Here is a 15,885-nt window from a genome sequence, read left to right on the forward strand (position 1 = left end):
AGGAACCCTGGCTGATTTCACCTCAGATAACAAATAGGGGAGAAGTTGTTCCCAATTCAGCTTCCTGGGGCAAGATTTTCCCTTCATCGGGCAGTGCAGTGGGCGGGCCTGGGAGCGGCCATGAAACAAACCACTGCCCACGATCGGGTCCTGACCACGATTTCACGCTGGGCGGGCCTTGGGAAGGCTGTGCGGGGGCGGGGGCCTGTTGGCTGCAGGTCCAATGGTGGCCCAGTGGCTGGTTTAAAAGCAGACAAGGGGCAACCCCTGGAAGTCTGCCATGGAGGACGTTCCCTGAGCCGGTACGATGGACCCCAGTGCAGCTGGACACGGCAGGTGAGAGCAACAGGTCACTCGGCCCCTGGCTTCTCTGATGAGTGCCTCGCCGTCCTCCTGGAGGAGGTGGCTGCCAGGAGGGACACCACTGTCCCCAGGGATGGGAGGAGGAGGCTACTGCACTTCACCAAGAGGGCATGGGAGGAGGTGGCACTGGCTGGTCAGCAGCCGTGCCATGGTGTGGTGCTCCTGGGTGCAGTGCCAGAAGTGCTTCAATGGCCTGCTGCGCTCAGGGAGGGTGAGTACCGTGTTGGCATGGGTCAGTGAGCAGATGTGTTAAGGTCTGGCCGTTCCTGCCCCATGGACCTCAGGGGTGCTAGAGTCTGAGTACCAACTGTCAATGACACTGGAGCTGGCCAAGTGGGTGAGCCCTGGCTGCTTGGACTCAGTGCCTTGCGGCTCACGTGTACCCTGCCAGATGCTCCTCAGCTGGGGTTGGCCAGGCTGCAATGGTGCTGCAGGTAGAGTGGACTAATCAATGCTCCTCTGTCCTTTCAGGAGAAGAAACCCACAACAATATAGAAAGGTCGCAGACTGGCGGAGGTCCTGCTAGCCTCCTAATCCTCTTGGGGTTTGAGCAAGACGCCCTAGAGCTCGAGAGCCAGCACGCCCCATGTGCAATTGGGCATGGAGAGGCAGGGGTGTCAGACGAAAGTAAGAGCGCGCTGCACAGAGGTGAGTGTTTCGGATTGTACAACCATTCTAGTGTAGCCTCTTCATTGATATGAGCCTCGAACCTGGAGACCCCATTGATCATTGGAAGACGATGGCACCATCAAAGCAGATCTCCATTGTCTCACCAGGGTGCCTGGCACAGTGACAGTGTGATGACTTTAACTAATGACATGTCCATCTTCTCCCTTTTAGGTTCACCAGCAGGCGTTCGATCTCCAGACCCCGAAGGGCCGCCCCTGATAATGGAGGACCACCGGGCGTCATTTGCACCTGCATCACATCCGCTCTCTGAACCAGGCACCAGCGCAGATACCAGCACCTCGGTGGGCGTTAGGTCAGCGGCTAGTATCTCGGTGCACACTGGTGAGGGCACTTCACACTCGCTTGAGGTGCAGCTGGAGGCAGAGAGTGCCCAGGGTGCCGGCAGTCAGGGGACTGCTAGAGACCAGGGGAATGCTCAGTCGAAGGCTGATGATGAGCCTCTGGAGTCGTCCATTAGGCAGCAGATGCTGGATGTCCCGCGAGATGTGAGGATCTAGTGCAGATCCTTGAGGGTCTGCGTGCCATGGTCTCCGTGACGGAGGAGTCCATGTGGAGCGTGAGCACTGCATTGACCCTCATGGCCGAGCACACTGCCTCCCCCATTGAGAGAGTGGCGATTCTCATGGAGAGGCAGTTCCAGGGACAGGATTGCGCTTGGACCTGCAGCCCTCACAGGTAATGACTTCAGGTGGTCAGTGTCAGTGTGGGAGATGGGTGAGGCACCCAGTATCCCAGCTAGGTGCCTGTCCATCAGTGGCGAGCAGGGAGGTCCAGAGCGACCTCATGTTGGTGCACCAGCTGCCTGTTGTCTCTGCGGGCTCCTCTCAGGGAGCTCCGGGTGAGGGCAGCAGCTCCTCCGCCAGTGACCATGGCATCTGATGTGGCTACGGCGACTGGGGAGATGCCAGTCGTGGCACTGGCCACTCCCTCCCAGGCAGGGCTCGCACAGGCTCCACTGGCCAGAGGATGATTGCCAAGGTCATCAAGGCCAACAGGACAGCAGAGTCAGCAGGCTGTCTCCAATGCCAGTGTCAGTGAGGGGGGAGCACCAAGATGCAGCACTCACAAACATTAGTTAAAGGCACCATGAGCACAAGAGGGACAGTTCCCAGGTGATTTAATGTTCATTTTTGTTCACTTTATGTATACTGGTTCAATGTTGAACACCAGAAACGCTTATGTAAATATTATTGAACTGTCAGAATGAGAAAAATTGTGTATTTGTCACCATGGCCTGAGTGTGCTTCAGCTTTTTATTTGATTGGTGTGGGGTACGCCAGTATATAATGCTGGACATAGGTGGCTCTGCGCTTTATTGCACAGGCACTGAGTGTTCTTTGGGTTCAGATGAAAGGGTCCTTTCAGACATTTGGGATGAAGGCAGCAGCCTGGGCATGCGGTTGAAGCTGATCTTTGATACCCTAGCTGAAAGAGCGTTGGATCAAGGCATCCCTGCTGTCCCTGCCTCTCTGCAGGTGACCGAGGTCTGGTTTCACGCCCTTAGCGTTCTCCTCACTGTGCTCATCTTTGGACTCACCCCTGGACTCATCATCTGTTGCCTGTGCGGCTGCTTCAAGATCCTCTTCCTCCAGTGGGTCCCCCCTTGCCAGTGCCAGATTGTGGAGAGTGCAGCATGCAACCACTATCAGTGACACCCGCTCTGGGGGGTATTGTAGTGTTCCCCTGAACGGTCCAGGCATCAGAAGCACATCTCGAGAAGACCTATGGTCCTCTCTACCACCATCCTTGTGGAGGCATGACTCGTATTATAACGCTGCTCTGCCTCTGTTCTTGGGTGGCAGGGAGGCATCATGAGCCACCTCTTCAAGGGATAGCCCTTGTCACCCAGCAGCCATCCATCCAGTCGGGCTGGAGCACTGAAGAGCCCCGGCACCTGGGAGTGTCTGAGGATGCAGGCGTCATGGGAGCTGCCTGGGTACCTTGCACAGACTTGTAGAATCAGCATCCTGTGATCACACACTATCTGCACGTTCATGGAGTGGAAGCCCTTCCTGTTGACGAAGGCACCGGGCTCACCTGCTGGTGCCTTGATGGCCGCATGTGTGCAGTCGATTGCACCCTGGACACAGGGGAACCCAGCAATTGCTGCAAAGCCTCTGGCTCGCACAGCCTGGCTGGCCTTGTCCGTACGGTGAAGAATAAAGATCAGTACCCGCCTGAACAGAGCTTCTGTCACCAGCTTCACACAACTGTGGACAGCTGATTGGGAGACTCCACACAGATTCCCAACTGAGCCCTGGAAAGAGCCAGAGGCATAGAAGCTGAGAGCCACTGTGACCTTCAGAGCCACTGGCATGGGGTGTCCACCCACATGTCGGAGCTGATCTCAGGCCCAATCATCTGGCAGATGGAGGTCACGGTCTCCCTGCAGAGGTGGAGCCTCCTTTGGCATTGCACCTCAGACATACTGAGGTAGCTGCATCACCGCCTGTAAACCCTAGCAGCAGGATAGTGGCGTCTTCTGCAGTCCCTTCCACCTTGGGCTTCCTGCTGGCCCTGCGCCCCTTGTGCCTGCGCCTCTCCTCCCACAGGACCCTCCCCTGGAAGCTGCATAGGGACACCCGGCCTCCTCTCCCTTCTGCCCCCCTCTCTTCCTCCTCGAGGGGTCTCCAGCGGAGAGCACAACCCCCATCACCAGGGTAAGGGAAGGCTGTCTGATACCTGGAAGGATCCACACTGTCTGAATCCTCAGGGGGCCTGGCAGAGAGATTGAGTCCTGAAATGAAGCCGGGAAATGTTAAGAATGAAGCCCCAAACAGAGATGAAGCTGCCAAGTACAGTAGGCAACCAGCAGCAAACTATCTCCAAAACTCCTTACTCCTCACACTGGCAATGCTGCTGACCCTTTTTATCCACCCTTGGATGAGGTTTGTGAAAATGTCAGCTGGCCACCTGCCCGTTTTGCCCATGCGATGAGCAGGAAACCTCATGGGCCAGGGAAAAATCACAGCCAATTGGACTGTTAAGGGCCTTAAGTGGCCCATTAATTAATGTCGGGTGCTGCTGCGGCACGTGCACAGTGCGCGATGACGTCGGGAGACTCACCTGACATTATCTATTTTACTCCTGTTCGGGTTGGGCACGCGCCCACCCACAGAACGAAAAATTCTGCCGCTGGGGTTTCAGACCCATGGAATTTTCTGATGTTGTTAGTGCTACCAGCTAGTTTGAGCACTGTTCTGCTGTCCCACACCGTGTGGTCGGAGAGTTAGGGACTGTGGAAATGTATACACAGTTCATTCACAATTCTACAGCGCCTAGCCACGGGATGCAGCATCTCCCGGGTATAAATGGAAAACCTTTCACCCTCTCAGTGGTGCTCACAGGACCCTGACAGTGAGTTGGCAACTAAATCGAACCCTGTCATCTAAGTTGAAGAACAACCATAAACTGGAGAATGAGGTAGTGGAATAAACCTATATGTGTGGAAAAAGGGAGTTTAAGAATTGATGTGATATATACGCAGATAAACATACAATATAAAACCACCATATCCCACACTCCCCCCATGTATCCCACTCTTCCAGTTGTGTTAAATTTCTAGTTCATAAAATTTGTAGTTTTCTCGAAAATTGGTTCAATTGCTGACCTGTTGCTGCATCCGCCCTCCACCTTCACTACTTATCTCCTGGAATTTCCTCATCTCTTTCAATTCTTCATCAATTTTCTTCACCATGTCCCTGATCAGGGAAATGGAGATTAAATGATTAAACAACGCTTCCAGCAGAGACTTTTTCAAACAACCAAAAAATACCAGATAAAGGTGGGTCTAAAATCTAAAATACACACAACCAGAATAGCTTGAATTTATATAGCACCTTTAACATGGAGAGACATAGGCCGGAATTTTACATGAACTGAGGAGGTTCCACCTCTGGGACCCGGGTGGGGAAGGGGCTGGTAGCTGGTGTTTACTGGTGATGGGGCTGGGGTGAGAGGTTTGAATGGGGGGGGTGGGGGGTGCTGTTTTACTGGCAGTGGGGCCAGAGGGAGGGGAGGAGGTGGTTAAGAGGTTGGGGAGGAGCTGTGTTGGCTGGTGGTGGTCAATTGAGAGGCCGTCTGCAGGATTTGTTGTCCAACTGATAATGGCGACCTGCCTTTCAGAGCTGAGAGGCCAATCAGAGGATTGGCTAACTCAGTACCATTACCAATGAGGTGGATTACCGGCAGAGGTGGATTACCGGCACAGGTGGATTACCGGCACAGGTGGATTACTGGCACAGGTGGATTACCGGCACAGGTGGTCACTGCTAAGGCAGCAGGAAGAGAGGGCACGTCCATCTTGAGGCACCTTCAAAGGGCAGGTAAGAAATGTTCTCAGTGTGCCAGACTAGACAGGCAGGGCCTGGCAATTGGAGGTTTGAACCAGCACAGCTCAGAAGTTCTTTAGAAAAGTAATTTTTGACTCAAAACATCAGCTGCTTCTCTCTCTCGAGATACTGCCAGACTTGCTGAGTATTTCCAGCACTTTGTCTTATTTCAGATCTCCAGCATCCACAGTATTTTGCTTTGTTTTTATTTCAGTATCTGAGTCTTCACGAATGGTGCTGAACATTATGCAATCAGCAGCAAGCATTGCCACTTCTAACCTTATGATGGAGGGATGGTCATTGATGAAGCAGCTGAAGGTGGTTGGGCCTAGGACACTACCCTGAGGAACTCCTGCAGTGATGTCCTGGAGCTGAGATGATTGACATCCAACAACCACAACCATCTTCCTTTGTGCTAAGTATGACTCCAACCAGTGGAAAGTTTTCCCCCTGATTCCCATTTACTCCAGTTTTGCTCGGGCTCCTTGATGTCACACTCAGTCAAATGCGGCCTTGATGTCAAGGGCAGTCGCTCTCACCTCATGTCTTGAATTCTGCTCTTTTGCTCATGTTTGAACCAAGGCTGTAATGAGGTCAGGAGCTGAGCGACCCTGGTGGAACCCAAACTGGGCGTCAGTGAGCAGGATATTGTTCAGCAGGTATGTGCCACATGATAGCACTGTCAACGACCCCTTCCATCACTTTGCTGATGATTGAAAGTAGACTGATGGGGCGGTAATTGCTGGGTTGGATTTGTCCTGCTTTTAGTGTACAGGACATACCTGGGCAATTTTCCACATAGCCGGGTAGATGCCAGTGTTGTAGCTGTACTGGGACAACTTGGAGAGCGTCATTGCTGAAGGCTGTGCTGCCTGCCCAACGCCAGGGTTAAGGATGTCTCCTCAGGGCTGAACAGGAACTTGGGAGTGGGAGAGGAAGGGTCCAGTCGTGTCCACATGGGTATGAATGACATAGGTAGGACCTAAGAAAGTGGTTCTGCTAAGGGGATATGAGCAGCCAGAAGCTAAAATAAAAAGCAACCCACAAAGGTACTATCTCTGGATTACTACCTGAGCCCTGAGCAAATTGGCACATCTAAAGATCAGAGAGTTGAATGCGTGGCTCAAAGATCGGTGTAGGAGAAATGAGTTTTGATCCATGGGGCACTGGCACCAGTACTGGGGAAAGAGGGAGCTGTACCGTTAGGACGGTCTACACCTGAACTGCACCAGGGCCAATGTTCTGGCAAATTGTATAACTAGGGCAGAAGGGAGAGCTTTAAACTAAAAAGTTGTTTGGGGGGGTGGGGGTGGTGGTGGTGGTGGGTTCACGTGAGGGGAGATTTAGAAAGTTAAAGAATAGGAAAAGGCAATAGTGCAGGTTAGCGATGTGGGTAATGATAACCAGAGTGTGACAGGAAGCCTACAGATATAACAGTCACCAGCAAATAAGGTCAGAGTAGGGAAAAATGGTAAAAAGGCAGAATTAAAGGCTCTTTATCTGAATTCAAGCAGCATACATAACAAGATGGATGAATTGATAGCAGAAATAGAAATAAATGAGTATGATCTGATAGCCATTACAGAGACATGGCTGCAAAGTGACCACAGCTAGGACCTGAGTATTCACTGAGAATTCAGGCAAAGAGAAAACAAGCAAGGCTCTCTGAATGGAACTGTTTGTTTGACAGTCTTCAAACAGATCTTAGTGTTGAAGCAGGTCCCTTGGAATAGAGGAGAGATGTTGCCATATGTGCTATACAGTTGGAAAGGATAGAAAACTGAAGACAGGAAGAGTGAGGGACTGTGGGTTGCACAATATCCGCTGCTGCTTTTGAAGTGTTGCCAGACCCCACCAGGCCATTTAAAGGAGTATTAGAAGGGAGGCTCTAGGGATTCAGGTGTCCTGAATGACTGAGGGATCATAGATGTGCGCCTTGTCGGTAATAACTGTGTTTGGGAATTTCAGGTGGAATTTGGCTGCTGGCGAATGCAGCTCAAGAGCCAAGGCAATTGGATGGGGAGAGAGAAATCCTACAAAACTGAGTTGAAAAGGCTGAGATTGCAAGTGGCTCCACATTTGTGCGCGAAGTAATGCATGTGCTTGTAACTATTTGAGGCGTATCTTTGTTGTATCAACTTTTTAAAGTGAAATTTACATTTTTATTTGAAAAATCCTTCGCCAGTTAATTAATGTTTGAGTTATGTTGATTTTAGTTGGTTTGTTACAGTAAAAGTTTTAAAAAGTGAAACCTTGTCCATCGGTTTTCTTTCCCTTGGCATCATGGGGATTCCTTCCTTTTTAGAATGTTATCTGTCTCTCAGGGGATCGTAATACATTTGGAAACCACAGGATTTGTTGCAGATTCAAGCCTAAACCTTAGGTTTCTATTCCATCATTGTCCACCATCCCATTCTTAATTTCTGTCCTTTCAATTATTCATCCCTTTAAATTTCACTCACACAATTTCCCACTGTGAGTGGGTTCCCCACCCTACACATGTCCAACTCTGACACTGGAGCTGTGCTAATATACAGACTTCAGCCTCTGTCTAAAACAAACTACTGGTCAACATAGCAAACTGAAACTAAATTCTTCTTTGGCCAAAATTTCTAAAATTCATCTGTTACAAAGAAGCCATCAGCATCTGATGGAATTCCCGCTGGATCCATTGAGGGAGGCAGTTTTTAAACACAGGGACCCTTTGGGTCACTCTAGACTGGGGTCTCAATGTTCATAAGGTCAATAAGAAATAGGAAGAGAAGGGGCCTTTCAGTTCCCGGGAGCGTGCTCCCCCATTCTATAAGGTCCTGGTCAGTCGGATTGGGATCTTAACTCCACTTTCCTGCCTTGCGCCCATAAACTCACTGATAGTTCGAAATTCTGTCTGACTCAGCCTTGAATATATTCAGTGACCCGGCCTCCACCGCTCTCTGGGGAAGAGAATTCCAAAGACTAACGACCCTCTGATGACCCTCCTCACCTCAGTATTAAACCTTATTTTGAAACTGTTCCCCCAAGTTCGAGATTCCCCCAGGAGAGGAAACATTTACCTTGTCAAACCCTCTCAGAACCTTATATGCCTTTGCAGTTTCCTTTGGCAAAAAAAAGAAAAATGGTTATATCCTCTTCTCAGATACATTGAGAGGAACACAAAGAGGCCATTCAGTGCCTGAGAAATTGTTTTGTCATTTAATGAGGCTCATCTGATCCGCACCTTAACTCCATTTACCCACCTTCCATCTATGTCAGTGAAATTCCCATGACTTTTGGAAATCCAATATTATTCTACAATCCTGCATGTTCAATATAGACTATCCTACCATGTGGTGAATGCCCTTATCACATGATCCATGTTCTTACCATGTGATCTATATCCTTGGCCCTCTCCCATGCTGTGCCCTTACCTGAGAGATGATACCTGTGATCTCACATCTTCCCCTAACTTCAGGCCATCAGCATCCCCTGGAGTCTAAGGACAAAGGCAAAGGTTAAAGGTGTCACAGCCAGAGCAGGACTCAGTGGCTGAGGGCCATAAGCAGCAGAATCCTCCTCATCTCACATAAGAAATATAGAGTGCTCTTTATAAACAATAGAGACAATATTAACAATACTATAAAACAATATCTTCCCCACTAGCACCCCCTCCAAAATTCTTCTCCCTCCCCACTTCCTGCAAACATCCTACCCGTCCTCCCTTCCCCAATAATTCTACCCACTTTCCCACCCCTCCAAACATTCTACTCCTCCCCACAAACATTAACACTCCAACTCAAACTCAGATAGTGTAGCTTCAAGCACCACTCAAGTAATCTGATCAGGTACACTGGGCTGAAATTCCAAGTGCAATACTGAAGGAGCACTGCATTGTTGGAGGGTCAGTACTGAGGGAGCACCGCACTGTCCGAGGGTCAGTACTGAGGGAGCGCCGCACTGTCCGAGGGTCAGTACTGTGGGAGCGCCGCACTGTCCAAGGGTCAGTACTGACGGAGCGCCGCACTGTCCGAGGGTCAGTGCTGAGGGAGCGCCGCACTGTCCGAGGGTCAGTACTGAGGGAGCGCCGCACTGTCCGAGGGTCAGTACTGAGGGAGCACCGCACTGTCCGAGGGTCAGTACTGAGGGAGCACCGCACTATCCGAGGGTCAGTACTGAGGGAGCACTGCACTGTCAGAGGGTCAGTACTGAGGGAGTGCTACTCTGTCAGAGGGTCAGGGCAGAGAGAGTACTGCCCAATATAAAAACAGAAGAAATATGAGTCAGAGACCATTTGGCCACTTGAACCTGTTCTGTCATTCAATAAGATCATGGCTGATCTGATTGTGGCCTCAATTCACTCCTACATGCCTCGCATAACCCTTGACTCCCTTGTACTTTGAGGACACAGGGAGGGGAGGTGGGGAGGACGGGAAGCTGACAGTTTGACATTGCGTGAAACACCGCAAGTTGGTGAGAGGAATGAAAGGACGGAGGCTTCATAGTTAGCTGTGGCCTGGGAGATGAAGGAGTCATGAAGCTCCACATCACACTTTTGCTGGGAAGCAAGTATCAGATCAAGAGGGACCTGAACTTTTACTGTTTAGTAAGACATGGAAAGTAGTATCTGTGTAGTCTTAAGTGTTCTTTTTATGACCTGCATTGACAGAAAGGCCCACATAGGGGTGTTCCATGCATGTCTAGGTGCTTGAGATACATTATATGAGAAATTTAATTCTGACATATGGTGAGTGTAGATGCTTTTGAGGAACAGGTGTAGGGAGTGCAATTCTGAAGTTCATAATACAAAACTTGTTAAATAGTGTGGGGGTAATAGCAAACTTCAGGAGGACATTGACCAATTGTTGAAATGTCCCTTTCCTTTCTTGAACAGAGGTGTTACATATGCAGTTTTCCAATCTGCTGGGACCTTTCCGGAATTTAGGGAATTTTGGAAGATTACAACCAATGCATCCACTATCTTTGCAGCCACTTCTTTTAAGATAGTAGGTTGCAGACCATCAGGTCCAGGGGACTTGCCAGCCTTCAGTCCCATTAGTATTCCAATTACTTTTCCTCGAGTGATAGTTTTAAGTCCCTCCCTCCCTTATGGCTTCTTGATTTTCAACTATTCCTGGGATGCTTTTTTGTGTCTTCTACTGTGAACCCGGGTACAAATTATTTGTTCAAAGCCATTTCCTTGTTCTCCTTACAGCAGAGACAATTAAGGGGAGACATGATAGAGGTATTCAAAATTATGAAGGGTTTTGATAATGCAAGCAGGGAGAAACTATTTCTTCTGAGAAGGTCGGTAACCAGAAGTCAGAGATTTAGGCCTGGATTTTTCCTATGGCAGGTGGGCTGGGTGGGAGTGGGCAGGGGCAGGGGCAGGCGTGGAGCCGATCGCCACGCACGATCAGCTGCATGCCGCCATTTTACGCAGGCAAGCCAATTAAGGCCCGCCTAGCGTAACGCGCGGCCGATAGCGCTCAGTGCTACCTGTGCGAGCGGAGGGAGGAGGGAGAGTCAGGGCCTGCGCTTTTTCATGCATGCGCGCTAAAGAGTGCAGCAATCTCCCTGATGCACGGAGCTGCCTCAGGGAGATTGAATAGTTGTGAAAAGTAATAAAGAATGGATTTAAAAATTTATTCAAACATGTCCCCTTCTGTGACAGTGTTGGGACATATTTGTAAAGGTGGGAAATTTTATTTATTTATTTTATAAAAAGCTTCAGGAAACTTCATCCCGCCCGTGGATGAGGTTTCCTGAAAAACGCGAAGGCTGCTTGGGCTTGTCGCCTGCCGCTGGCCTTAAGGTTGGACGGGCAGCTCATTAAATTGAATTAATTAGCTTTCAAATGGCCTTAATAGGCTGTTGACATTTCGGCGGTCGCACACGCCCAACGTTATCGTGCGTCATTTCATGTGTCAGTGTGTCGTGCCCACCCCTGCACATCAACCGGAAGATTCTGCCCTTAAACTAGTTTAACCAGGAGTCAGAGATTTAAACTAGTTGAACCAGAAGTCAGAGTTTTAAACTAGTTGCCAAAAGAACATGAGGTAAATGAGGAGAATATTTTTCCACGAAGATGGTTATTACTCGAAAGGATGGTGAAAGCTGATTCCACATGAACTTTCAAAAGGTAAGTGAACAGAAGCACATAATATAGCTGAAGAGAACAACTTGCAGGATTATGGGGAGGTGCAGGGACAGTGGGATTAACTAGACAGCTCTTTCAAGGAACCATTTTGGCACAATGTGTCAGCCTAACTGGTGACTTTGGACCGAACTCTCTCCCCCACTGGGGCTTTCCTCACCTCATGTCGGGGTCTGTTGTCGACTCATTGATAGAGATTAATCACTGTGATTGATCAATAACTTCATTATCATTGTATCGTGTGACTATCAGGATGGTAAAAGGTAAACTCAATGAGGCTGATCTTTTCCTGTCTCATGATTCCTGATGCTGGGCACAGAGAAATTATTCTGTCTCCGAATCCCTCCAACACCAATGCCTTTATTATGCAGCCCAGCGTGTCTATATTATCACAAGGTTCAGAGTCTGACTGGGTGGATAGTTGCTAGGAGACCATGGCTATCTTCTGCAGCTGACCCCACTGTGAAATGCCAGTGAGATCTAATGAGGTACGTGTCCAAGGTGTCAGCTGTGGCTCAGTTCATAGCACCCTTGCCTTTGAATCAGAGGGTTGTGGGTTCATGTCCCACTCCCGGAAACCAAGAACTGTGAATGTACTCGAAAGAGTTGCAATCTGTGACTGTTGATAACTCGAAAGAGTTTCCAAGCAGCATTTCAGTAAACACATTGTGGGGTATGCTAAAAAACAGATCTCCCAGGGACAACCTCTCAAATGGAGCAACTAGCAAACCTCAGCAAAGGATCACCAAGGCAATCCCTGATGGTCTGCTTAAGCCATTATTTTACAATTTGAAACAAAACAAGCAAGAAGAAGAAAAACTGGAGGGAGCCAAAATGTAGCCTCAAAAACTGATGTGGAAGGCACTCAGTACCAGCTCCTGCACATGAATGAAACACAAACCTTTCCATTTTCTGTAACTTGCTGCCATCTTACATCAGCTTACCTTAACACAGACCCGCACAAAAAAACATCTGCATGAAACAGTTAAAGGCAGCCATTTGTAACAATATTTGAATATGTCAGAGTTTTTCTATTATATTATCTAGCAAACGTGTATCTCACATGCCCTAACCCTAATGCCTCAATCAAGTCCTATGAGTGGGGGGGGGCAACTGGTCTGTTGGTTGTTCAATATGGACCACATGGACTGGAGATCCTGTTGCATCCTGGAATTGTGTTCTGACATGGGCTGGTGAGTGGGAGAGGGTCCAAGTAGGCATGGGCTGGTTCAGCTAGTTTGATGAATGCTGTGGGGGACAGGCTGTGTGTGCAGGGTATTGCTACAGAATCACTAATGATTGGAGTGAGACTGAAGCACCCACCGCAATGGCATGCTTTCTCTGTCTCTCTCTCTTTCCCAGGGTTTCTCTCACTCTCTCTGCTTGTCGCTCCCTTTCTCCCTGGGTCTCTCTTGCTCCTCTGGATGACAACCTCTATCTGTGTGTCTCTCTATCTTGCTTTGTCTGTCTCCCTCTCTCCTTTCTTTCTGGGTCTATCTCTCTGGATTTCTCTCTCTCTTTGAGTCTCTCTCCCAATGCTGTCCAGCCTGGGACTCGTGTGATCAACCCAAAGGAAGAAAAACCTACCTTTCAAAATGGAGATTGGGCCCTTGGAGGCTGAGAACTACAGTTCCCAGCAGGCCCCAGCGGTCTCTACAAATGCGCTGGCTCCGAAAAGGGCCCACATGCGCAGTTTGTTTCTTTTGTTTCTCCAGCAGAAAACTGCTGGAGAAAACTGCACAGAAGAAGAGCAGAAGAAATGGAAATAGCCTAAAAAGATCAGGTGACCTTCTACATCTCCATAGAGGAGCGCGATTCTGCAAAGAGTGCCAGAAGATGCAGGACAGGCACTGCAGGGAGCAGGTTCCAAAGAAAAGAAGAAAATTCCAAAAACCAGGGCATGGGACAAGAAGAAGTCCAGAAAGACAGTTAATTCAAGGAACGTGAACAGAAATCGGAAAGAGGTCCAGTTCAGTGGAATTGAAAGTAGGGAGCAGAAGGAAAGGCTCCAAATTAAAGAGACAGAATGACAGAGAGTAGACTTAGAACAAAGTGGGCTTGCGAGAAGCCAGAAGGTCCAAGGAGACCAACTGAAGGTCTGTGACTCCTTACCACAGGCTTTGGAGCAGTGGTGTCCTGCTTGGCACAGCTGAACATCTGGGAGTGTGTGTGGAGGGTGAAGCCTGAATGCATGTAGAGAGATCCATGGAAAAGGAACATCGGAAGAAGAGTTCAAAACCTTGGAAGTAGATCCTTGTGGAAGACGCCCAAGTGGAAGCATCGTTTGGGAGATAGTTCCAAGGCGAGTTCTTCAAACGTAGAGATTGGAAGCCCTCGTGAGGAAGACAGGGTTTCAGGGAGACTGGTTGACTCACAGTGTGACGAGGGTCTGGAGGGTTGATGAGAAATCCACAGGAGCCTGGTTTTGGAGTGGTGTGTCCAACTGGAGTTCACCTATTGGTTACCATGGACTTTATATTTATCGTGAACGTTAAGTACAAGATAGATTTTGTAAATCCTTAAATTTAAGTGGGATCTGTGAATCCTTAAATAAATGAGTACGTGGAGATACTGAGGTACTGGGCATTGAAACTGGGTTTGCTGTGAGGTATATTACATGGGTTGGATTTCAAAATGGCTTTGACTGTTGCTTTTCTGTGAGTAGAAAATATAACAGTGGATGATTTAAAATCCTTGATTACGGCTAAATTGAGAGAGTTAGCTGATAAAGTAAAGGTAGAAATAAAAGCAAGATCTCATAAGGATGATATGATTATAGTACTTAAAAACAAAAACAAAAACCTGCAGATGCTGGAAATCCAAAACAGAAACAGAAATACCTGGAAAAACTCAGCAGGTCTGGCAGCATCGGCAGAGAAGAGCAAAGTTGACGTTTCGAGTCCTCATGACCCTTCAAGAGAACTAAGTAAAAATAGGAGAGGGGTGAAATATAAGCTGGTTTAAGGGCAGGGGGGGGGGGGGGGGGGGGGGGGGGGGAGAGAGAGAGAGAGAGAGAGAGAGAGAGAGAGAGAGAGAGAGAGAGAGAAAGAAAGGGGAGAGGTGGTTGTTGGGACGAGCAAGCAGTGATAGGAGGAGATAACTAAAAGATGTCACAGACAAAAGAACAAAGAGGTGTTGAAGGTGGTGATATTATCTAAGGAATGTGCTAATTAAGAATGGATAGCAGGACAAGCAAGGTACAGATGGCTCTAGTGGGGGTGGGGTGAAATAAGACTAAAAGGGCATAAAAGGTATAGATAAATGATCGGTGGAATACATTAAAAATAATGGAAATAGGTGGGAAAAGAAAAATCTATATAAATTATTGGAAAAAACAAAAAGGAGGGGGAAGAAACAGAAAGGGGGTGGGGATGGAGGAGGGAGTTTAAGATCTAAAATTGTTGAACTCAATATTCAGTCCGGAAGGCTGTAAAGTGCCTAGTCGGAAGATGAGGTGCTGTTCCTCCAGTTTGCATTGAGCTTCACTGGAACAATGCAGCAAGCCAAGGACAGACATGTGGGCAAGAGAGCAGGGTGGAGTGTTGAAATGGCAAGCGACAGGGAAGTCTGGGTGATGCTTGCGGACAGACCGAAGGTGTTCTGCAAAGCGGTCACCCAGTCTGCGTTTGTCTCTCCAATGTAGAGGAAACCGCATTGGGAGCAACGAATGCAGTAGACTAAGTTAGGGGAAATGCAAGTGAAATGCTGCTTCACTTGAAAGGAGTGTTTGGGCCCTTGGACGGTGAGAAGAGAGGAAGTGAAGGGGCAGGTGTTGCATATCTTGCGTTCGCATGGGGAGGTGCTGTAGGAGGGGGTTGAGGAGTAGGGGGTAATGGAGGAGTGGACCAGGGTGTCACAGAGGGAACGATCCCTACGGAATGCCGCCTGGGGGGGGGTGAAGGGAAGATGTGTTTGGTGGTGGCATCATGCTGGAGTTGGCAGAAATGGCAGAGAATGATCCTTTGAATGCGGAGGCTGGTGGGGTGATAAGTGAGGACAAGGGGGACCCTATCATGTTTCTGGGAGGGAGGAGAAGGCGTGAGGGTGGATGCGCGGGAGATGGGCCGGACATGGTTGAGTTGTCAACTACCGTGGGTGGAAAACCTCGGTTAAGGAAGAAGGAGGACATGTCAGAGGAACTGTTTTTGAAGGTAGCATCATCAGAACAGATGCAACGGAGGCAAAGGAACTGAGAGAATGGGATGGAGTCCTTACAGGAAGCAGGGTGTGAGGAGCTGTAGTCGAGGTAGCTGTGGGAGTCGGTAGGCTTGTAATGGATATTGGTGGACAGTCTATCACCAGAAATTGAGACAGAGGTCATTTCTCGCTATCTTGACTCCCTTCTCTCTCCCCTTGTCCAGTCCCTTCCCA

The 15,885-nt window shown here is 49.0% G+C and overlaps 1 protein-coding gene across 1 annotated transcript in view; it reads right to left on the reverse strand.

The window, feature by feature from the left end:
- Positions 1–15,885, reverse strand: part of LOC144673134 (uncharacterized) — a 120,689-nt gene that overhangs the window by 62,519 nt on the left and 42,285 nt on the right. The window contains exons 7-8 of the mRNA XM_078535124.1: positions 8,792–8,856; positions 4,664–4,754 (exon numbers count right to left, since the gene is read on the reverse strand). Coding sequence (XP_078391250.1) covers positions 4,664–4,754; positions 8,792–8,856 — 156 coding nt within the window. The remainder of the gene's footprint in view (positions 1–4,663; positions 4,755–8,791; positions 8,857–15,885) is intronic.

The sequence above is a fragment of the Cetorhinus maximus genome, unplaced genomic scaffold, assembly GCF_964194155.1.
Source record: "Cetorhinus maximus unplaced genomic scaffold, sCetMax3.hap1.1 HAP1_SCAFFOLD_298, whole genome shotgun sequence".
Classification (NCBI taxonomy): Eukaryota; Metazoa; Chordata; class Chondrichthyes; order Lamniformes; family Cetorhinidae; genus Cetorhinus; species Cetorhinus maximus.